General features: G+C 48.8%; 1 protein-coding gene across 2 annotated transcripts in view; it reads right to left on the minus strand.

The window, feature by feature from the left end:
- Positions 1-19,626, minus strand: part of DIS3L2 (DIS3 like 3'-5' exoribonuclease 2) — a 450,189-nt gene extending 430,563 nt beyond the window's left edge. For both annotated transcript variants that reach the window (XM_029065889.2, XM_029065897.2), the window contains exon 1: positions 18,896-19,626. In XM_029065889.2, the coding sequence (XP_028921722.1) occupies positions 18,896-19,610 (715 nt within the window). In that variant the 5' untranslated portion in view covers positions 19,611-19,626. The remainder of the gene's footprint in view (positions 1-18,895) is intronic.
- Positions 19,627-20,991: the final 1,365 nt, after the last annotated feature.

Below are 20,991 nucleotides of genomic sequence, written 5' to 3' on the forward strand. Positions count from 1 at the left end.
CGGTCTCTGCGGTGTGCCAGGCTGGTTTGGGCAAAACCACTGCTTCCCAGCAGATGTTATCCATAGCACACTGTTTTAGGCCATGCCTCAACCATACCTAAAACATTCTTTGCCACCCTATTTCATTCATTCAATAGCATTTATCGAGCGCTTACTATGTGCAGAGCATTGTACTAAGCGCTTGGAATGGACAATTCGGCAACAGATAGAGACAATCCCTGCCCATTGACGGGCTTACAGTCTAATTGGGGGAGACAGATGGACAAAAACAAGACAACTTAATCGCAATAAATAGAATCAAGAGGATGTACACCTCATTAACAAAATAAATAGGGTCATAAAGATATATACAAATGAGCAGAGTGCTGAGGGAAGGGGAAGGGAGAGGGGAGAAGCAGAGGGAAAGGGGGGAAAGGAGGCTCAGTTGAGGGGAGGTGAAGGGGGGGCAGAGAGGGAGCAGAGGGAAAAGGGGAAGCTGTCTGGGAAGGCCTCTTGGAGGAGGTGAGCTCTCAGTAGAGCTTTGAAGAGGGGAAGAGAGTTAGTTTGGCGGAGGTGAGGAGGGAGGGTGTTCCAGGACAGCAAGAGGACGTGGGCCAGGGGTCGATGGCGGGATAGGCGAGAACGGGGGACGGTGAGGAGGTGGGCGGCAGAGGAGCGGGGAGTGCGGGGAGGGCGGTAGAAAGAGAGAAGGCAGGTGAGGTAGGAGGGGGCAAGGGGATGAAGAGCTTTGAAGCCAAGAATGAGGAGTTTTTGTTTCGTGCGGAGGTTGATAGGCAACCACTGGAGGTTTTTAAGGAGGGGAGTGACAGGCCCAGAGCGTTTCTGCAGGAAGATGAGCCGGGCGGCAGAATGAAGAATAGACTGGAGCGAGGAGAGACAGGAGGAAAGGAGATCACAGAGAAGGCTGACACAATAATCCAGCCAGGATATTATGAGAGCCCGTACCAGTAAGACAGCCATTTCGGTGGAGAGGAAAGGGCGGATCTTGGCAATGTTATAAAGGTGAGACCGGCAGGTGTTGGTGACGGATCGGATGTGTGGGGTGAATGAGAGAGCCGAGTCAAGGATGACACCAAGGTTGCGGGCTTGGGAGACGGGAAGGATGGTCGTACCATCCACGGTGACCGGGAAGTCAGGAAGAGGACAGGGCTTGGGAGGGAAGGAGCTCAGTTTTGGACATGTTTTGTTGTCTGTCTCCCCTCTTCTAGACTGTGAGCCTGTTGCTGGGTAGGGATTGTCTCTATTTGTTGCTGAATTGCTCTATCCAAGCGCTCAGTACAGTGCTCTGCACATAGTAAGCGCTCAATAAATACTATTGAATGAATGAATGCTCTGTACACAGTAAGCACTCAATAAATATGATTGAATGAATAAATGCGTCTGAATGAGTACAATAAAGGAGGTAGACATAATCCCTGCCCTCAAGGACCTTACAAGCTAGCGGTGGAGACGGACGTGAAAATAGATTCCAGGAAAGGGAGGCGCCCGAGTGTAAGGATCGGTCCACATAAGTGCGGTGGGGGTGAGATAAATACCAACGTGTTTAGGGGTGATGCAGTAGGGAGGGCAAATAAGATGGGGAGACGAGAGATCCTGGAGGAGATGAGATTTTAGTAGAGCTTTGAAGTAAACACCTGAAGGAAAATCAGAGTGCGCCGATAGCATCGTAAACTTTTAGACAATTAAAGACATCTTCTCTGATCCTACATACTACAGAAGTGACCTTTGCCAAGTCTCATTAAAACCTAAAATGACAAGTGTGCAGCAGATAATTCAGAGGAACTCAGGCTATTATTACTATTACTGTGTGCAGAGCACTGTACTAAATGCTTGGGAGAGTACAACAACAATGTAAATAGACACATTCCCTGCCCACAACGAGCATCATTCCAAGCACTTAGTACAGTGCTCTGCACATAGTAAGCGCTCAATAAATAGTATTGAATGAATGACAAAGTGGATAGAACACGGGCCTAGGAGTCAGAAGTTCATGGGTTATAATCCAGATTCCACCACTTGTCTGCTGCCTTGGGCAAGTCATTTCACCTCCCTGTACCTCAGTTACCTCATCTGTAAAACGGGGATTAAGACTGTGAGCCTCGTGTGGGACATGGACTGTACGGTGCCTGGCACATAGCAAACGCTTAACAAATACCACTATTATTATTATTAGAGTGTTATAAGACCTGGATTCACTTCCAAAGGTCCATTCAGATTCTTGAACAGTTGCACAATTAGACTTTCTGACCTCCCAACCTCCTGCCTCTCCCAACTCCAGTCTATACTTCACTCTACTCCCTGGATCATCTTTCTACAGAAACATTCAGGACATGTAACCACCCCCCGGCCTCAAAAATCTCCAGTGGTTGCGTATAATAATAATAATGCTGGTATTTGTTAAGTGCTTACTAGGTGCAGAGCACTGTTCTAAGCGCTGGGGGAGATACAGGGTAATCAGGTGGCCCCACGTGAGGCTGCAGGGAAGCAGCGTGGCTAGGGAAGCAGCGTGGCTAGGGAAGCAGCGTGGCTCAGTGGAAAGAGCCTGGGCTTTGGAGTCAGAGCTCATGAGTTCGAATCCCAGCTCTGCCACCTGTCAGCTGTGTGACTGTGGGCAAGTCACAACTTCTCTGTGCCTCAGTTACCTCATCTGTAAAATGAGGATGAAGACTGTGAGCCCCACGTGGGACAACCTGATTCCCCTGTGTCTACCCCAGCGCTTAGAACAGTGCTCTGCACATAGTAAGCGCTTAACAAATACCAACATTATTATTATTATTATGAATCTCCATTTTACAGATGAGGTAACTGAGGCACCGAGAAGTTAAGTGAGTTGCCCACAGTCACACAGCTGACAAGTGGCAGAGCTGGGATTCAAACCCATGACCTCTGACTCCCAAGCCCGGGCTCTTTCCACTGAGCCACGCTGCTTCTCTATCTCCATATCAAACAAAATCTCCTCATCATTGGCTTTAAAGCAGTCCATCACCCCGCCCCCTCCTTACCTCAGCTCACTTGTCTCCTAAAATCCAGACCGCGCACTCTGCTCCTCTGGTGCTAACCTTCTCACTGTGCCTCCATCTCGCTTGTCTCGCCACCGATCCCTGGCCCACGTCTGTCCTAGAACGTCCTCCCTCCTCAAATCTGACACACAATTACTCTCTCCCCCTTTCAAAGCCTTACTGAAGGCCCATCTCCTCCAAGAGGCCTTCCCAGACTAAGGCCCACTTTTCCTCATCTCCCACTCCCTTCTGCATCGTCCTGACTTGCTCCCTTTGCTCTTCTCCCCTCTCCCCGCCCTGCAGCATTTATGTAGGGATCTGTCATTATATTTATTTACATTGATGTCTGTTTATTTGTACTGATGTCCGTCTCCCCCGCTCTAGACTGTGAGCTCATTGTGGACAGGGACTGTCTCTACTGCTGTACTGTACTTTCCCAAGCACTTAGTACAGGACACCGCACACAGTCAGTGCTCAATAAATACGATCGAAAGAATGGATAAATGTACCCCATCGCCTGAGAACTGAACACAGAGGAGTGCGGGTGCAGAGGTCTTAGAGACCATTTAGCTCACAGCCCTCGGGCGATGCCCGTTACCACTCGACTGGGCTGAGGGAGATCTATGAGGAGGATGGGCAAGAGGAGGATTCCCGTGCACAGTCCAGTGGTGAATCAAATGAGCGCATACTCACGGAGGCTGGGCAGAAGAAACATTTTAGAGACGAAGCCAAGGCTCACGTGACACAGGATTGTTAGCAGGCTCCCGCAAAAAGGCACACCGGCTCTGACCTCTGGCCTCACCACAGAGGTTGACCTACGAGAGCTGAGGCTTCGGGAAGACTGAGATAGTAAGAGGCAGCTTCTAAAACGGTGGCAGACACCGGCCCGACAAGGAATCATCTCTAAGTGCACCGGAGGGTCAAGACTGTTGGTTGGGCATTAGTCTTTTCAGGCACACTTGCCCCCTGCTAGGACCTCAGTGTCAGAGGAGCTGCAAAGGCTATATATACGATACAAACGATTCCCAATATTCACGTGTACATAAAGCCCAGGAATGTTGAACTATATGGATATAATTCTACATGGCTTCATTTTTGTGACCTTGGGCAAGTCACTTCACTTCTCTGTGCCTCAGTTACCTGATTTGTGAAAGGGGGATTAAGACTTTGAGCCCAAAGTGGGACAGGGACTGGTCCAACCTGATTTCCTTGCATTCCCCCCAGCACTAAGTACAGTACCTGGCACATACTAAGCACTTAACAAATACCACAATTATTATTATTTTCCTCTGGACCTTGGGCAGATCTTTGTTGCATAATGATAACGGTGTTTGTTAAGCGTTTACTATGTGCCAGACACTGCACTGAGCACTGGGATAAGATACAAGATAATCGGGTTGGACGTAGTTCTTGTCTTAGAGAAGCAGCGTGGCTCAGTGGAAAGAGCCTGGGCTTGGGAATCTGAGGTCATGGGTTCGAAGCCCGGCTCCGCCACTTGTCAGCTGTGTGATGGTGGGCAAGTCACTTAACTTCTCTGTGCCTCAGTTACCTCATCTGTAAAATTGGAATTAAGATTGTGAGTCTCACGTGGGACAACCTGATTACCCTGTATCTCCCCCAGTGCTTAGAACAGTGTTCTGCACATAGTAAGCGCTTAACAAATACCAACATTATTCTTGTCCCACATAGGGCTCAAAGTCTTCATCCCCATTTTGCAGGTGAGGGAACAGAGGCACAGACAAGTTAAATGACTTGCCCAAGGTCACACAGCAGACAAGTGGCAAGGCCAGGATTAGGACTCAGGTACTCTGACTCCCAGGCCCATGCTCTTCCCACTAGGCCATGCTGCTTCTCAAATATCAAATATTATATATACTTGTTATGAATCCAATCTCATTTCTCGCCTGCACTCACGCCTTATTGCTATAAACTGGAATGAACAAGATTATTCCTTGAATTTAGAAGATTTCCACCTCAACTTGCACCTTCAAACCTCCACACGTTATTCTGCCTCGTTTTGTTTAGCCATGTAGTGTTTGGAGACATCTCTCAGAGAAGTGATAAAAATCTTAGGTCCAACACACTAATTGTAAAGGAAATGTTTTTCAGTTACAAGGAGAGATCTCATTCATCCTAATCACATACACTGATGGGACTACGTCTTCATAACCTCACGAGAGAGGAAATTGTCACAAAAGTGATGCCACAGAAAATGGAAACCGCTTCAAATGAATGTAGGTTCAAGGGAAGTTATGACCAGGCCACAGAGGACTAGTTATTACCTGTCCAGAAAGGACTAATAACAATAATAATAATAATGGTATTTGTGAAGTGTTAACTTTGTGTCAGGCACTGTTATAAGTGCTGGGATGGATACAAGATAATTGGTTTGGACACAGTCCCTGTCCAGCATAGGGTCACATTCTTAATCCCCATTTTACAGATGAGGAAACTGAGGCACATAAGTGAAGGGTATTGCCCAAGGCCACACAGCAGATAAGTGGCAGAGCCAGGAGTAGAACCCATGACTACATTGCACTGGTTTCTCTTCCGTAGCACGGTTAAAAAAGGGTTTTTTTGTGGAGCGGGGGGGTTGTTTTGTTTTTTATGGTATTTGTTAAGTGCTTACTATGTGTCAGGCACTGTACTAAGCGCTGGAGTAGGCACAAGCTAATCCGTTTGGACACCGTCCACGCCCCATGTAGGGCTCGCAATCTTAATTCTCATTTTACAGATGTGGGAACCGAGGCACAGAGAAGTGAAGTGACTTGCCCTAAGTTACACAGCAGACAAGTAGCGGAGCTGGAGTTAGAACCCGGATCCTTCTGACTCCCAGGTCCACGTTCTATGCACAAGGCCACGCTGCTTCTGGTCCTTTGCAAAGGAGGAAGGGCAGTGTTCCCTTGGTATCTGTGAAGTAATACTGCCAGATCCCGGCTCTTTAGCCAGTCAAAATTCTGGCAGGGAGAGAGGGAAAAAATGTACTTCCCTTTGTCGGTAATTCATCTTCTTGCCTGCCGCAGGGCTTCGGCCCCACTGGGAGAGCCACCAGAGGAGCACAGAGACAAAAAGGTGTTCCGGTTTATGGAAATGATGAATTTCTTATCCCAATAACACCTGTCCCAGCCGCGGGTTAAAAAGTCTAGCCCAGGGTATTATCTTTCTCCCCACTGCAATCCCTTGGGGAGAGGCCTTCAAATCTCCCAGAGATTCCAGAAAGTCCAAAGCCCATTTTTTTTTTTTAAAAAAAGTATTTGTTAAGTGCTTATTACGTGACAGGCACTGTACTAAGCACTGGGGCAGATACAAGCTAATCGGGTTGGACACAGTCCATGTCCCACGTGGGGCTCACAGCCTTAATCCCCAATTTACAGATGAGGTAAGGGAGGCGCAGAGAAGTGACAGGCCCAAGACCACAGATCAGACATTGGAAGATCCCGGGTCCTTCTGACTTGCAGGCCCGTATTCAATTAATGCACTAAGCTACGCTGCTTCCGCCACTGAAAATTTGATGACAATCCTATGTTTACACACATTCTCTAGAAGTGGGTCGGAATGTCTCAGCATTACGGGGTAATGTTGCTACTTATAAAAAAAAACATCCATTTTCAAGGTGGGTCACATAAGCACAATTTTTATAACAGGTTGAAAAACCATTCTCCGATCAACTTCTGCAAAATCGAAATGGTTGCCGCAGTAGACAGCTGGCCACACCAACTCACCTCAAAATGAGGAGGGATTATTATTATTATTATTATTATGGTATTTGTTAAGCATTTACTATGTGCTGAGAACTGTTCTAAGTGCTGGGGTAAGATACGGGGTAATCAGATTGTGCCACGTGGGGCTCACATTTTTTAATTCCCATTTTTACACATGCGGTAACTCAGGCGCAGAGAAGTTAAGTGACTTGCCCAAGGTCACACAGCAGACAAGTGGTGGAGCCGGGATTAGAACCCACGACCTCTGACTCCCAAGCCCGGGCTCTTTCCACTAAGCCATGCTGCTGGGCTTTTAAAGTAATCAACCTAATCAGATCGGGAAGGTCTGCATCTTGCCAACAACCGATTTCAATTTAACTAAATCGCTCGAATATACCAGTGGAAAGTCAGGAAGGTCTATATCGTGCAGACTGTAGATTTCACTTCACCAAAACGCCCCGATACACCCGTTGAAAGGAGCTTTTCCCTGGGTTCATATCACTTTGAATAAAAAGTTCGTTTTCATGAAAACTCTCTTTTTACTTTACACAAGGGATTAATATCGGCCGGGCTTCTGCGATCCGTATTTGAAAATACGTGTCAGCTTAAGTCATACCTCTCCCCTTATTTTGTTAGGAAAGTGTTGCTACAGTGATGCCTGCTCTCGGGGCTCCAGCCATAAACATCTGGCATTTACTGCCTTCGGCACCTTTCGGCCCCGTGGACACCACACAGCCTCGCTGACAGGTCAAGACGTTAACTCCACACCCCAGGACCACTTCATCCCTGGATCGGAGGCCGCCGTGAGTTAGGCTGTGAGCTCCAAAAAAATTTCTTTTTGTAGTTGAATGGATTCTCCCAGGCGTTCATTACAGTGCTCTGCACACAGGAAGCGCTCAATAAACACAACCTAAAAAATGAATGTTGCCCCTGCTAGGCAGACCCGGGCGAGGCATCGACCTACAATCGGGTGGCTCTGAAGCAAAGAATTCGGGAACGGCAAGGGACGCTGGGGGAGCCAGGGGGTAGGATTCAGATCGGGAACGTGACGAAGAGTGAGCGAGCGAATCTTCGACAGCCCGATCGATCGACGAAGTTCATTCATTCATTCAATAGTATTTATTGAGCGCTTACTATGTGCAGAGCACTATACTAAGCGCTTGGAATGGACAATTCGGCAATAGTGAAGTGTATTGAGCGCTGCGTACTGAGCCCTTGGGAGGGTACAATATAACAGAGTTGGTAGGCACATTCCCTGCCCGCAACGAGCCCACAATCAAGGTAGCACCCACTAACACAATATTGGCCCAGGACACCCTCAAAGCTACTCATTTCCATTCTCTGCCGCTCAGGATTCGATCCATCAACTTCTTTACGGTATTTGTTAAGCACTTACTATGTGCCAGGCACCGGACTAAGCGCTGGGGTGGATATGAGCAAATCGGGTTAGACCCGGCCCCTGCCCCACATGGGGCTCAGTCTTCACCCCCATCTTCCAGATGAGGGAACCGAGGTCCAGAGAAGTGAAACGCATTGCCCAAGGTCACCCGGCAGACAAGTGGCGGAGCCAGGATAAGAACCCAGGTCCTTCTGCCTCTCGGGCCGATGCTCTAGCCACTTGACCACGCTGCTATTTACTGAGAACTGACTGTGTACAGAGTGTTGCATTCACTCAATCGTATTTACTGAGCGCTTGGGAGAGTACGCTGCTTTTGTATACAACTGCTCTTAAGCCAAGGACTCCCTTCTCATTAAGGTCACAAGCCAAAGCCTCTGCTTCCCTTGAAATTCTCTAATTACCCAGCATATGCCTCCACAGCAGCCAATCTCCCACCGCATGGAAGCCCGGAACGTCCAGCGGGAGCCTCGGTGCAAAGTTTCGGGCGCTGAGGTTTATTTTAAAACTGCGGGCTTTAGGTTTTAAACTCGCCATTTATGGGAAAGGCTGCATCTCGGGGATCCTGCGGCCTCCAGGTGCACGTTAAATATAAAAATGGCATTCACACGATGGCCTGGTGCACATTTTATAAACCCAGATGTGAGGAAATCGAGAGTTATGATTCCCACAGCAACGGTAACTTAGCACTCTTGCACACATGTCTTTTGTATTACTGCAGACGATGCTGACCTTAAAGGAAACTCCAGCAAGAGTAAAGACACGCTAATCGCTCCATCTAATTACAAAGAAAAACTCCCAGACAGGCAGACTGATCTGAGATTGGACACCGGCTTTTCCCCAGGGAACCAGCAGAAGTTCCGTCCTTCGAGACACGAAACGGAGCCCGGACAAGGTACTGAAGGATGCCCTAGAGGGAGCGTACTTTCCTGGGTGCCGGAGGAGATGAAGTAGATAGTTTAATAAAGCCGGCCCCCACCTCGCCCCCCGCATCTCTTTCTCCTGATGTGAGACGACAGAATAATTCTTATTTGTAAACAACAGACACTTGGCTACAGGGTTTCTGCCTTGTACGGCCATCGGAAGAACAAAAATCAGGTCCGACATGAAAGTAATAAATATGAGAGCCTTTCGCAATTGATGGAAACTGGAATTATTTGCGGGTGGCCGAGCGGAGCCTGAGAGTCCGAGGATAACAACGATAATAACTGTGGCATTTGTTAAGTGTTTTCTATGTGCCAAACACTGCACTAAGCGCTGGAGTAGAAACACGACAATCAGGTCCCACGTGGGGCTCACGGTCTAAGTTGGAGGGAGAATCCCCATGCAGCAGATGAGGGAACTGAGGCACAGGCACAGAAAAGTTAAGGGCCTGGCCCAAGATCGTACAGCAGGTAATTGGCGGATACGGGATTTTTTTTCATGGCATCTGTTAAGCGCTTACGTATGTGCCAGGCACTGTTCTAATTCATTCATTCGATAGTATTTATTGAACACTTACTATGTGCAGAGCACTGTACTAAGCGCTTGGAATGCACAATCCGGCAACAGACAGAGACAATCCCTGCCCAGGGACGGTCTCACAGTCTAAACGGGGTAGATACAATAATCAATCAGTCCCTGTCCCACATGGGCTTCAAAGTCTTAATCCTCATTTTACAGATGAGGCAACTGAGGCACACAGCAGACAAGTGGCAGAGCCGGAATTAGAACCCGGGTCCTCTTTCCACTAGGCCTCGCCCCTTCTCATAATACCTTGGTTTTCTACAGCATTTTTATTCCCGGAGTGCTCTCACATTAATTAGAACATTTTAGCCCTCACAATAACTCTGTGAGGTGGAGAGGAAAGGCAGGCGTTATTATTCCCATTTTGCAGATGAGCAAACTGAGGTATAGAGAAGTTAAATGACTTGTCCACAGTCAACGGCAGGTTAGCAACGCAGCTCACACTCAAACCCGGGTCCTCCGGCTCCTAGACCGGTGCTCTGTCGCTTGAGCGCGTTCTGCCACTTGCCTGCTGGGGGACCTGGGCAAGTCCCTTCTCACTGCGCCTCGTTCTCGCCTGTCCCGCCATCGAACCCTGGCCCACATCCTACCTCTGGCCTCAAATTGTACATTCCAAGCGCTTAGTACAGTGCTCTGCACATAGTAAGCACTCAATAAATACTAGTGAATGAATGAATGGAACGCCCTCCCTCAAATCCACCAATCACACGTCCCCCCTTCATAGCCCAACTGAAGGCTCACCTCCTCCAGGAGGTCTTCCCAGACTAATTACCCCTCTTCCTCAGTTCTCCCTCCCCCGCACCTCCCCGACTCTCTTCCTTTGCTCTATCCCCCCCACAGCTCTTGTGTTTTTACGTACGTATCTTTAATTCTATTTATTTAAACTAATGCCTGTTTACTTGTTTTGATGTACATTTATATCGAAAATTCTATTTCTTTGTATTGATGCTACTGATGCCTGTTTGCTTGCTTTGATGTCTGTCTCCCCCTTCTAGACTGTGAGCCCTTTGTGGGCGGGGATTGTCTCTCTCTATTGCTGAACTGTACTTTCCGAGCGCTTAGTACAGTGCTCTGCATACAGTAAGCGCTCAATAAATACGATTGAACCAACGAGTGAAAGTCATTTAACCTCTCTGGGCCTCGTTTTCTCCTCTGCAGAATGGGAATTCAATACCAGCTCTCCCTCCTACTTTGACTGCGAGGCCCACGTGGGAGAGGGACTGTGTCCAACCTGATAAACTTGTTTCTACCCCAGCATTTAGTACAGCGCTTTACCCACAAGCCCTTAAATACCACAATTACTAATAATTACCATTACATAAATTAGTTCTATAGCTGAACATGTGTGAAATGATTTGCCTTGGATCTTTTAAGATTCTGAGCGTGTAAATGGCGGATCAGGAAAATTGGGCCAGAGCCACAGACTCTCTTAAGAAACAACTACTGAGAGTACTTTCTTCCAGTTTGTGTTCACTTAACTTTTCAGGTTACTAACTGGACACTCCACTGGTTTCACTTGGTGTTTCTGATCTGCATCCTCAAAATCCTGACTTCACTTAAGTACCTCCGTGTCAAACAAAAACTCCTCACCATTGACTTTAAAGAATTCCACCTTGTCCCCTCCTACCTCACCTCGCTACTCTCCTACTACAACCCAGCCCACACACTGCACTCCTCCGATGTTAGCCTTCTCGCTGTGCCTCCATCTCTCCTATCTCACTGCCGATCCCTCGCCCACATCCCGCCTCTGGCCTAGAACACCCACCCTCCTCAAATCCCACAGACGATTACTCTCTCCTTCCTAATAATAATGTTGGTATCTGTTAAGTGCTTACAATGTGCCGAGCACTGTTCTACACAGGGTAATCAGGTTGTCCCACGTGGGGCTCACAGTCTTAATCCCCATTTTCCAGATGAGGTAACTGAGGAACAGAGAAGTTAAGTGACTTGCCCAAAGTCACACAGCTGACAAGCGGCGGAGCCGGGATTAGAACCCATGACCTCTGACTCCAAAGCCCGTGCTCCTTCCACTGAGCCACGCTGATTCTCTAAGCAGCTCCTCCAAGAGCCTTTCCAGATAAAGCCCCCGCTTTCCTCTTCTCCCACTCCCTTCTGCGTCACCGTGACTTGCTCCCTTTTCTCCTCCCCCCCTCCCGGCCCCTCAGCACTTACGTACATATCTGTCATTTATTTATTTGTTTTGATGCCCATCTCCCTGCCTCTAGACTGCAAGGTGGTTGAGAGCAAAGAGAGTGTCCGTTGTAGTACTGTACTCTCCCGAACGCTTAATACACTGCTCTGCACACAGTAAGCGGTCAATAAATGTGACTGAATGAATGAATAAATGAATAAAGGACAGTCTTAAGAAAAATCATTTCCCTACAGGTCAGGGTAGCCATCTTACCCTAAAGAATAACTGGCAAGCCTGGGCAAGAAGGATAGGAAGGATCGGGTGGAGGAAGGCAGAAGCCATAGAGAAGCAGCGTGGCTAAGTGGAAAGAGCCCGGGCTTGGGAGTCAGAGGTCATGGGTTCCAATCCCGGCTCCGCCGCTTGTCAGCTGTGTGACTTTGGGGCAAGTCACTTCTCTGTGCCTCAGTTACCTCATCTGGAAAATGGGGAATAAAACTGTGAGCCCCACGTGGGACAACCTGAGCACCCTGTATCTACCCCAGCACTTAGAACAGTGCTTTGCACATAGTAAGCGCTTAACAAATACCAACATTATTATTAGGTCAAAGGCTTTGATCTCAAAAGCTCTCTGATCCTGGGGACTGCGGACATAAACCCGTTCTCCAAGCCCAAATCATTCAGAGACTGTAAGTTCCTTATGGGCAGGAAACCTGTCTACTAACTCTGTCATACTGTACTCTCCCAAGCACTTTATAAGCACTTAGTACAGTGCTCTGCACACAGTAGGCACTCAATAAATACTCAATAAATAAATGTGACTGAATAAATGCCCAGTAGGTGCTCAATCAAAACCACTGATTGACTAATCTATTATCCTAGTGATTACACCAACCCTCTCTCACGGTCACACCTGGAGAGCTTCCAATACTCTATCGGTCTCGCCTACGGGAGGGAGAATCAAGCAGAGCAGACCGAATCCGTTCCTAGCTTGGGCAGTGGCTAGCGAGCGGAAGGCAATCTGCTACAAATCGAAGCTCCCCTGTGCCGACAGCAGCGGCACGGGAGAGAGTCGAGGGCGGAGACTCGAGTTGACTGCGTCCTCCCGCTGTCCCGGAATGCCCTCCCTCCTCACCTCCACCAAACTCTCTTCCCCACTTCGAAGCCCTACTGAGAGCTCACCTCCTCCAAGAGGCCTTCCCACACTGAGCTTCCCCTTTTCCCTCTGCTCCCCCTTCACCTCCCCTCAGCTAAGCCCCCTTTCCCCGCTTTCCCTCTGCTCCTCCCCCTCTCCCTCCCCTCAGCACTGTGCTCATTTGTATAGATTATTATGACCCTCTTTATTTTGCTAATGAGGTGTCCATCCCCTTGATTCTATTTATCGTGTTTACGTTGTCTTGTTTTTGTCCGTCTGCCTCCCCCGATTAGACTGTAAGCCCATCATTGGGCAGGGATGGTCTCTGTTGCCCAACTGTATATTCCCAGCGCTTAGTACAGTGTTCCGCACATAGTAAGCGCTCAATAAATACTACTGAATGAAAGAAGGACGGTATTTTCACTGAGAAAACTCAATGGATCCTCTACCACAGCGATTGCAGGTGGAGGCGGGGCGTTCCGGAAGAGATGTGTCCATGGAGTCGCTATGGGTCGGAGACGACTCGACAGCGTAAGACGAGATTCCACCAACACTAACGAAGCCTCACTCCTCAACCCTAAAGCTACTGTCACTTTACCAGGATTCTCACTACCATCACACGGGTATTTCAAGGAAACAGCTCCCTTTGCCTACAGTCCTATTCTCGTTTAATATCTCTGATGACACAGGCATGACGGTGATAGCTGCCATTAAATACATTTGATTAGACACACCAAAGCAGTTGCACCATAAACACGAATAGCCCAAGTGGGGAAAAGTACAATTTTTTGTTGTCACAACCATTCCATCAATCATCAGTTGATGGTGTTTACTGAGCACTTCCTGGGTGCAGCAGAACACTGTACTAAGCACTTGGCAGAGTACAACACAACAGAGCTAGTAGACACCTTCCCTGCCCACAGGGACCTTACAGTCTAGAGGTCGCCTAATAGATTACAGCAAATGGCTCTACGTGTGGGTATATTACTTAATATTAATAATAATTATTATAAATGTGATATTTGTTAAGCTCTTACTATATAGCAGCATGGCTCAGTGGAAAGAGCCTGGGCTTCGGAGTCAGAGGTCAAGGGTTCGAATCTCAGCTCTGCCACTTGTCGGCTGTGTGACTGTGGGCAAGTCACTTCACTTCTCTGGGCCTCAGTTACCTCATCTGTAAAATGGGGATTAACTGTGAGCGTCACGTGGGACAACCTGATTGCCCTGTATGTACCCCAGCGCTTAGAACAGTGCACTGCACATAGTAAGCGCTTAACAAATACCAACATTATTATTATTACCAGGCACTGTACTAAGCACTGAGGTGGATACAATCAAATCAGGTTGGACACAATCCCTGCCTCGCACGGGGCTCACAGTCTTAACCCCCAGATGAAGTAACTGAGGCAGAGAGAAGTGAAATGACTTGCCCAAGGCCACACAGCAGACAAGTAGCAGAGCTGGGATCAGAACCCATTACCTTCTGCCTCCGAGGCCCGTGCTCTATTCATTACGCTTCCAAAAATAACTGTGGTATTTGTTAAGTGCTTACTATGTGCCAGGCAATGTACTAAGCGCTGGGGTGGATACGAGCAAATTGGACTGGACACAAGAAAACTGATACACCAAATGTTGTACCGAGGGGGGGTCTTCCATCACGGATGCCGGTCAAACCCGCAGTCCTGAGATTTGAGGGCTGAAGTCAGAGGTCGCGGGTTCTAGTCCCAGCTCCGCCATTTGTCCGCTGTGTGACCTCGGGCAAGTCGCTTCGCTTCCCTGTGCCTCATTTACCTCATCTGTAAAATGGGGATTGAGACTGTGAACCCCATGCGGGACAACCTGATTACCTTGTAATCACCCCAGAGCTTAGAACAGTGCCGATTTGTACATTCCAATCGCTCAGTCCAGTGCACACAGTAAGCGCTCAATAAATACTATTGAATGAATGAACAGTGCTTGGCACATAAGCGCTTAACAAATAACATAATAATAACAACCTCTGCTCGGAGCAAGTGATTCTAATGCTAGTGGTTGTGCAGGACCATGCCCGCCCCGTGAGCCTGCCAGTCACGTTCTCATTGGGGCACCAGTTGCCACTGTATCAGCAGCAGGTTAAAAAAAGATCAATCAGTGGTATTTACTGAGCGCTTACTACATGCAGAGAACTAGACTAAGCACTTGGGAGCGTACAACAGGATTATCAGACACGTTCCCTGCCCATAATGAGCTTCCAGACTAGATGATTGTGTTATCATAATAACACACATTCCTTAACAAATAGCACAACTGTGACCATTATTACTATTATTAATTCTGTCTCCCCGATGTCCCTTATGTGCTAAAACAGACATCATTTTTTTCGATATTGTTGTTCTTCCTTTGTACATAATGAGCTTAATTCCCACGTATTTTAAATGCGATTAAATTCACATATGTAAGGTAGTCTGACAGTAATAGTAGCATCTATTCAACACCCTTTTGGGGCCAGGCATGGTGCAAAGGTGTCGTGACCTCAAATGAAGTGACTTGCCAAACTTCCCAATTCAGAACCTAATTACTCCACAGGATGTACACATTAAATTGGAATAAGATCAAATCTATAGATAAGGAGAAACTCCCCGGTAAAAATATACCTTACAATGTGTTCAGTTCATAGAGAACATAGAGCTTTGAAAAATTATGAGCGGTAAAATCCCCGTTCCCGCTACACTGGTCGGCTCAGTAAATATATATATATATATATATATATATATATATATATATAGTACACTTAATGCAACATAACAGCACCCGAGTCTTGAAAGCAGAACAGCTGTTAAATATCCGTGCTCAGTAGATAATAATAATAATGATAACGTTGGTTTTTGTTAAGCGCTTACTATGTGCCGAGCACTGTTCTAAGCGCTGGGGTAGATACAGGGTAATCAGATCGTCCCACGTGAGGCTCACGGTCTTAATCCCCATTTTACAGATGAGGTAACTGAGGCCCAGAGAAGTGAAGTGACTTGCCCACAGTCACACAGCTGACAAGTGGCGGAGCCGGGATTCAAACCCATGAGCTCTGACTCCCAGGCTGGGCTCTTGCCACTGAACCATACTGCTTCTCTAACTAATTTCATTAAGAAAATAATAATAATACTAATTATGGTACTTGTTAAGCATTTACTCTGTGCCAGGCACTGTTCTAGGAGCTGGGGTAGATACAAGGTAATTGGGTTGGACACGGTCTCTGTCCCACGTGGGGCTCACAGTCTCGATTCCCATTTTGCAGATGAGACAGCTGAGGCCCAGGGAAGTGACGTGACAGTGGCAGACAAGTGGCAAAGCCAGAATTAGAACCCACGACCTTCTGAATCCCAGACCCGCGCTCTAGCCGCTACGCCATCCTCTCATTCCCACGATCCACGTGACCATTTTCAAGATCCTATTCTGATTTAGGCTCACTGCCCTCACCCGTTAGAAAGTGCTACAACCTAGGTTACAAATGCCCTTTCATTTTCATTCATTCAGTGGTGTTTATTGAGCGCTTCCTATGCGCAGAGCACTGTGCTAAGCGCTTGGAATGTACAAATCGGTAACAGATAGAGACAGTCCCTGCCCTTTGACGGGCGCACAGTCTAATCGCGGGAGACGGACAGACAAGAACAATGGCAATAAATAGAATCAAGATAGGACCTTGAAAGTTCTTTCTATTCACCGGCTGAAAATGGCTCTTTGGCAACAAGAACGATCCATTCCCTAGAAATTTGGGGAACCTTGTTCATAATAATAATAATAATAATGTTGGTATTTGTTAAGCGCTTACTATGTGCAGAGCACTGTTCTAAGAGCTGGGGTTAGATACAGGGTAATCAGGTTGTCCCACGTGAGGCTCACGGTTAATCCCCATTTTCCAGATGAGGTAACTGAGGCAGAGAGAAGTTAAGTGACTTGCCCACAGTCACACAGCTGACAAGCGGCAGAGCCGGGATTAGGACCCATGACCTCTGACTCCCAAGCCCGGGCTCTTTCCACTGAGCCACGCTGCTTCTCTAATGATAATCACAGTATTTATTAAGCGCTTACTATGTGCCAAACACTGTTCTAAGCATTAGGGTAGATAGAAGCTTATCAGGTTGTCCCACATGGGGCTTGCACTTTTAATGCCCAATTTACAGTTGGGTCTAACTGAGGCACAGAGAAATTAACTTGCCCAAGGTCACACAGCAGACAAATGGCGGAGCGGGGATTAGAACCCACGACCTCTGACTCCCAAGCCCGTGCTCTTTCCACTAAGCCACGCTGCTTAGTTCATCTCACTCCCCCCCTCCAGAAAGCTAGTCCAGAAGATCCTGATATCGACCTTGTTGCTAAAGCAAAAAAAAAAAAAAAATTAATTAATCAATCGCATTTACTGAGCTTTTACTCTGTGCAGAATATCTTACTACCGTCCTGGGAGAGGACACTATAACAGAGTCGGTTGACATGTTTCCCTGCCCACAAGGAGCATACAGTCTAGAGGGGGAGACGGATATTAATATAAATAAGTCAATTATGGATGGATGTACATAAATGCAGTGGGGCAGATAAAGGGTGCAAATCCCGTCAGGTGAATTTATAGCTCATTTATTCGTACAAGAAAAAATGCCCCAACCTTCCTATATTCAAATGTTCTCCGCCATGCCCAAATTATTCCCTGGGTAAAATCGTGGCTTTCGTGTCTCCAGGGGACCAAGCGGCTCCTCCTCTCGTGGCTTCCTAGCTGCTATCTGGTTCCACTCATTCATTCGTTCAATCGGATTTACCGAGCGCTTACTGTGTGCAGAGCACTGTCCTAAGCGCTGGGGAGAGTACAGTACAATAAAGTGACATTCCCTGCCCACAACGAGCTCACAATCTAGTTCCATCCCAGCCCCGGTCCCTCCCTCTCTCTCTCCCCAACCCGCCTCCATTCCCAAATATCCCTCTGCAGCCCTGGAGTCCCGGCGGCTTCTCTTCATTCAACAGTATTTATCGAGCGCTTACGATTTGCAGAGCACTTCTCTTCCATGCTCCTCAGCGGTAATATGCATCGCCGACACGTGCCAAGAACAGGACTAGGTGCTTGGCAACGTACAAGTAGTTTGGCCTAGTGGACACAGCCCAGTCTTGGGAGTCAAAAGAACCTGGGTTCGAATCCCGGCCCCGTTACGTACCAGCCGCGCGATCTTGGGAAAGCCGCTTTGCTTTACTGGGCCCCGGTTATCTCATCCGTACAGCGGGAATTAAAACTGTGATCCCCACGTGGGACAAGGACTGTGTCCAGCCTGACTGGCTCGTATCGACCCCAGCGCTTAGTACGGTGCCTGGCACACAGTAAGCCCTTAACAAACACCACTATAAAAAACAAAACACAACCCACATCAGGAACACAGTCCCCGGCCCTCGAGGAGGTGACCCCCTCTACGAATATCCCTCTCCCTCACCGGCCTGCACGGTAGACCGAGGCCTCGACTGGAGAGGGAAGGGGAGGTAGCGATGAGAGAGGATTTGGGAACCGGAGTCGAGGAGTGATCCATCTAGTTGCTGAGATGACCATTTCTTATGCTTCCGGCGAACCGGATTTATCCAATTAGCCATTGGGAAGCACAGGGATGGTCTATTCACAGCACAGCATCAGAGAGGAGAGCGGCAGTAAGAGGATGGGAAGAGGGTGGTAAGACGAGAAGAGAGAAACAGAAGCGGGTAGGAGCTAGGATCAAGGAAGTGTGCGTGAGATGGGAGTGAAGTGTCCGGCAGAGCGAGGCGGAGCTAGGCGGACCACAGGAGATTTTCTGCCCGGCCCGAGTAGTGAGAGAATCATACCACTTGGAAGCCACTGATTTAGCGCGCCCCACAGCATGGACATCCTAGGGTCCGGGAGGAGCTAAAGTCCCCCCCTCCACGGCCGATTGACCACGAGGAAGAAGAGAGCCCGATACGTCTGTCCACGGAGAAGCGTCCTCCTAGCTTCCGTCAGAGCGGCGGCAACGTGGATGCGCTTTCCCGGCACCGGACGTACCCACGACTCACCTGGGGTTCGGTCCCAATGGGAGAGACCTCGTCTCCCCGACCTGGAAGGTGGCGAATCCGTGCCGAGCTGCTCGGCGGCCCGAAAATCGTCGGCTCGGCCCGGGTTCGCCCCGGCTCTATTTCTCCGGGCTCGGTTTCTGCCCGTCTCCGCTTCGTCCCTCTCCTCGGGGCCCGGAAACCTCGGCGGGGCCCCAAAGGGCCTCGGGTTCCTGCCCGGCCCCCTGTTCCCTAAGACCTCGATCGCTTTCGGCGAGTCCCTGGGGAAGACATGCCGGGGACGGGGACGGCAGTCTTCCCCGGACCGCGCGTTTCCCTCTCGGCCGGCGCCGAGATCCCTCCGAGACTGCTCCGCGGGAGTCGAGGCGCGGGGTCGCCTAAAGGTCTCGAAACCGTCCTCGAGCCGTCTCTGGACGCCCGGGCACTCCGGGATCCCGGCCAGGGCGGCTCTGCCCGGGGAGTAGCCGTGCACGGTCAACCCGTTCCTGAAAGAAGCCTCCTGGGTCGGGCCCCTTTTGCGGGCGGAGTCCGTGTCCGCGCCGGCCTCGGCCTCCAGCTGCAGTTTCTGGGCGACGTAGTTTAAGTAGGAACGGAACCTGACGCTGTGATGCTGCTGCACGAGCCGGGTGTAGGCGTTCTTCGTGGTGGAGGCGGGTTTCCCCGGGCTCTCCCTCACCCCGTGGGCAGGAGGGCCTCTGACGTGTCCGCCGGGATCCATGGCCGCGGAAAATGCCGGGACTTAGGTAGCGCAAATAGATACAGAAAAAATAGGTTATTTTCGTCGTGTGTGAGAGCGGGGGAACGAATAACAATAATAATAATAATAATGGCGACTGTGGGATTTCTTAAGCGTTTACTATGTGTCGAGCACTGTACTAAGCACCGGGGTACATAGAGGGTAATCCCCATCCCATCCCCTCAGCACTGTACTCGTCCGCTCGACTGTATGTATCTTTACCACCCTATTTATTTTATTTTGTTTAATGAGATGTACATCACCCTGATTCTATTTAGTTGCCATTGTTTTTATGAGATGTTCTTCCCCTTGACTCTATTTATTGCTACTGTTCTCGTCTGCCCGTCTCCCCCGATTAGACTGTAAGCCCCTCAAACGGCAGGGACCGTCTCTATCTGTTGCCGGCTTGTTCATTCCAAGCGCTTAGTCCGGTGCTCTGCACGTAGTAAGCGCTCAATAAATACTATTGAATGAATAATTAGGTTGGACTCAGTCCCTGTCTCACATAAGGCTCAGAGTCTTAACCCCATTTTACAAGTGAAGGAACTGAGGAACAGAGAAGTGAAGTGACTAGTCCAAGGTCACCCAGCAGACAGGTGGCGGAGGCAAGATTAGAACCCATGACCTTCTGCCTCCTAAGCCCTTGCTCTATCCACTACGCCACGCTGCTTCTCACTCTAGAGTCGTTGGCTGATGCAGTGCCATTCACATTCTCTCTCCCCTGCCAGTTATGTTCTTAACGGGTCACGGAACGTAATCAGTGATTAGGTGAGCAGAACCGGAATTAGAACCCAGGTCCTTCTGACTCCTAGGCCCGTGGTCTATCCACTAGGCCACGCTGCTTCTCATCGGAAGCCCATTAACGTATCAGAACAGCTAACGAGGTGTATGTTCAGATAAACAGTATCTAGAGAAGCAGCGTGGCTCAGTGGAAAGAGCACGGGCTTTGGACTCAGAGGTCATGAGTTCGAACCCCAGCTCTGCCACTTGTCAGCTGTGTGACTGTGGGCAAGTCACTTCATTTCTCTGTGCCTCAGTTACCTCATCTGTAAAATGGGGATTAAAACTCTGAGCCCCACGTGGGACATCCTGATTCCCCTGTGTCTACCCCAGCGCTTAGAACTGTGCTCGGCACATAGTAAACGCTTAGCAAATACCAACATCATTATTATTATTATTATTATTATTATTATCTCTCGATCAGAGGGTCAGATCGTTCCCGATTTGCTTGTGGGATTATCGGAGGAGCTCCGCCCTCTAGACTGTAAACTCGTTACGGGCGGGGAACGCGTCTACCGACTCTGTTGTGCTGTACTCTCCCAAGTGCTCTGTACAGTGCTCTGCACCCAGCGTGCGCTCAACA

The sequence above is a fragment of the Ornithorhynchus anatinus genome, chromosome 1, assembly GCF_004115215.2.
Source record: "Ornithorhynchus anatinus isolate Pmale09 chromosome 1, mOrnAna1.pri.v4, whole genome shotgun sequence".
NCBI classification, from domain to species: domain Eukaryota; kingdom Metazoa; phylum Chordata; class Mammalia; order Monotremata; family Ornithorhynchidae; genus Ornithorhynchus; species Ornithorhynchus anatinus.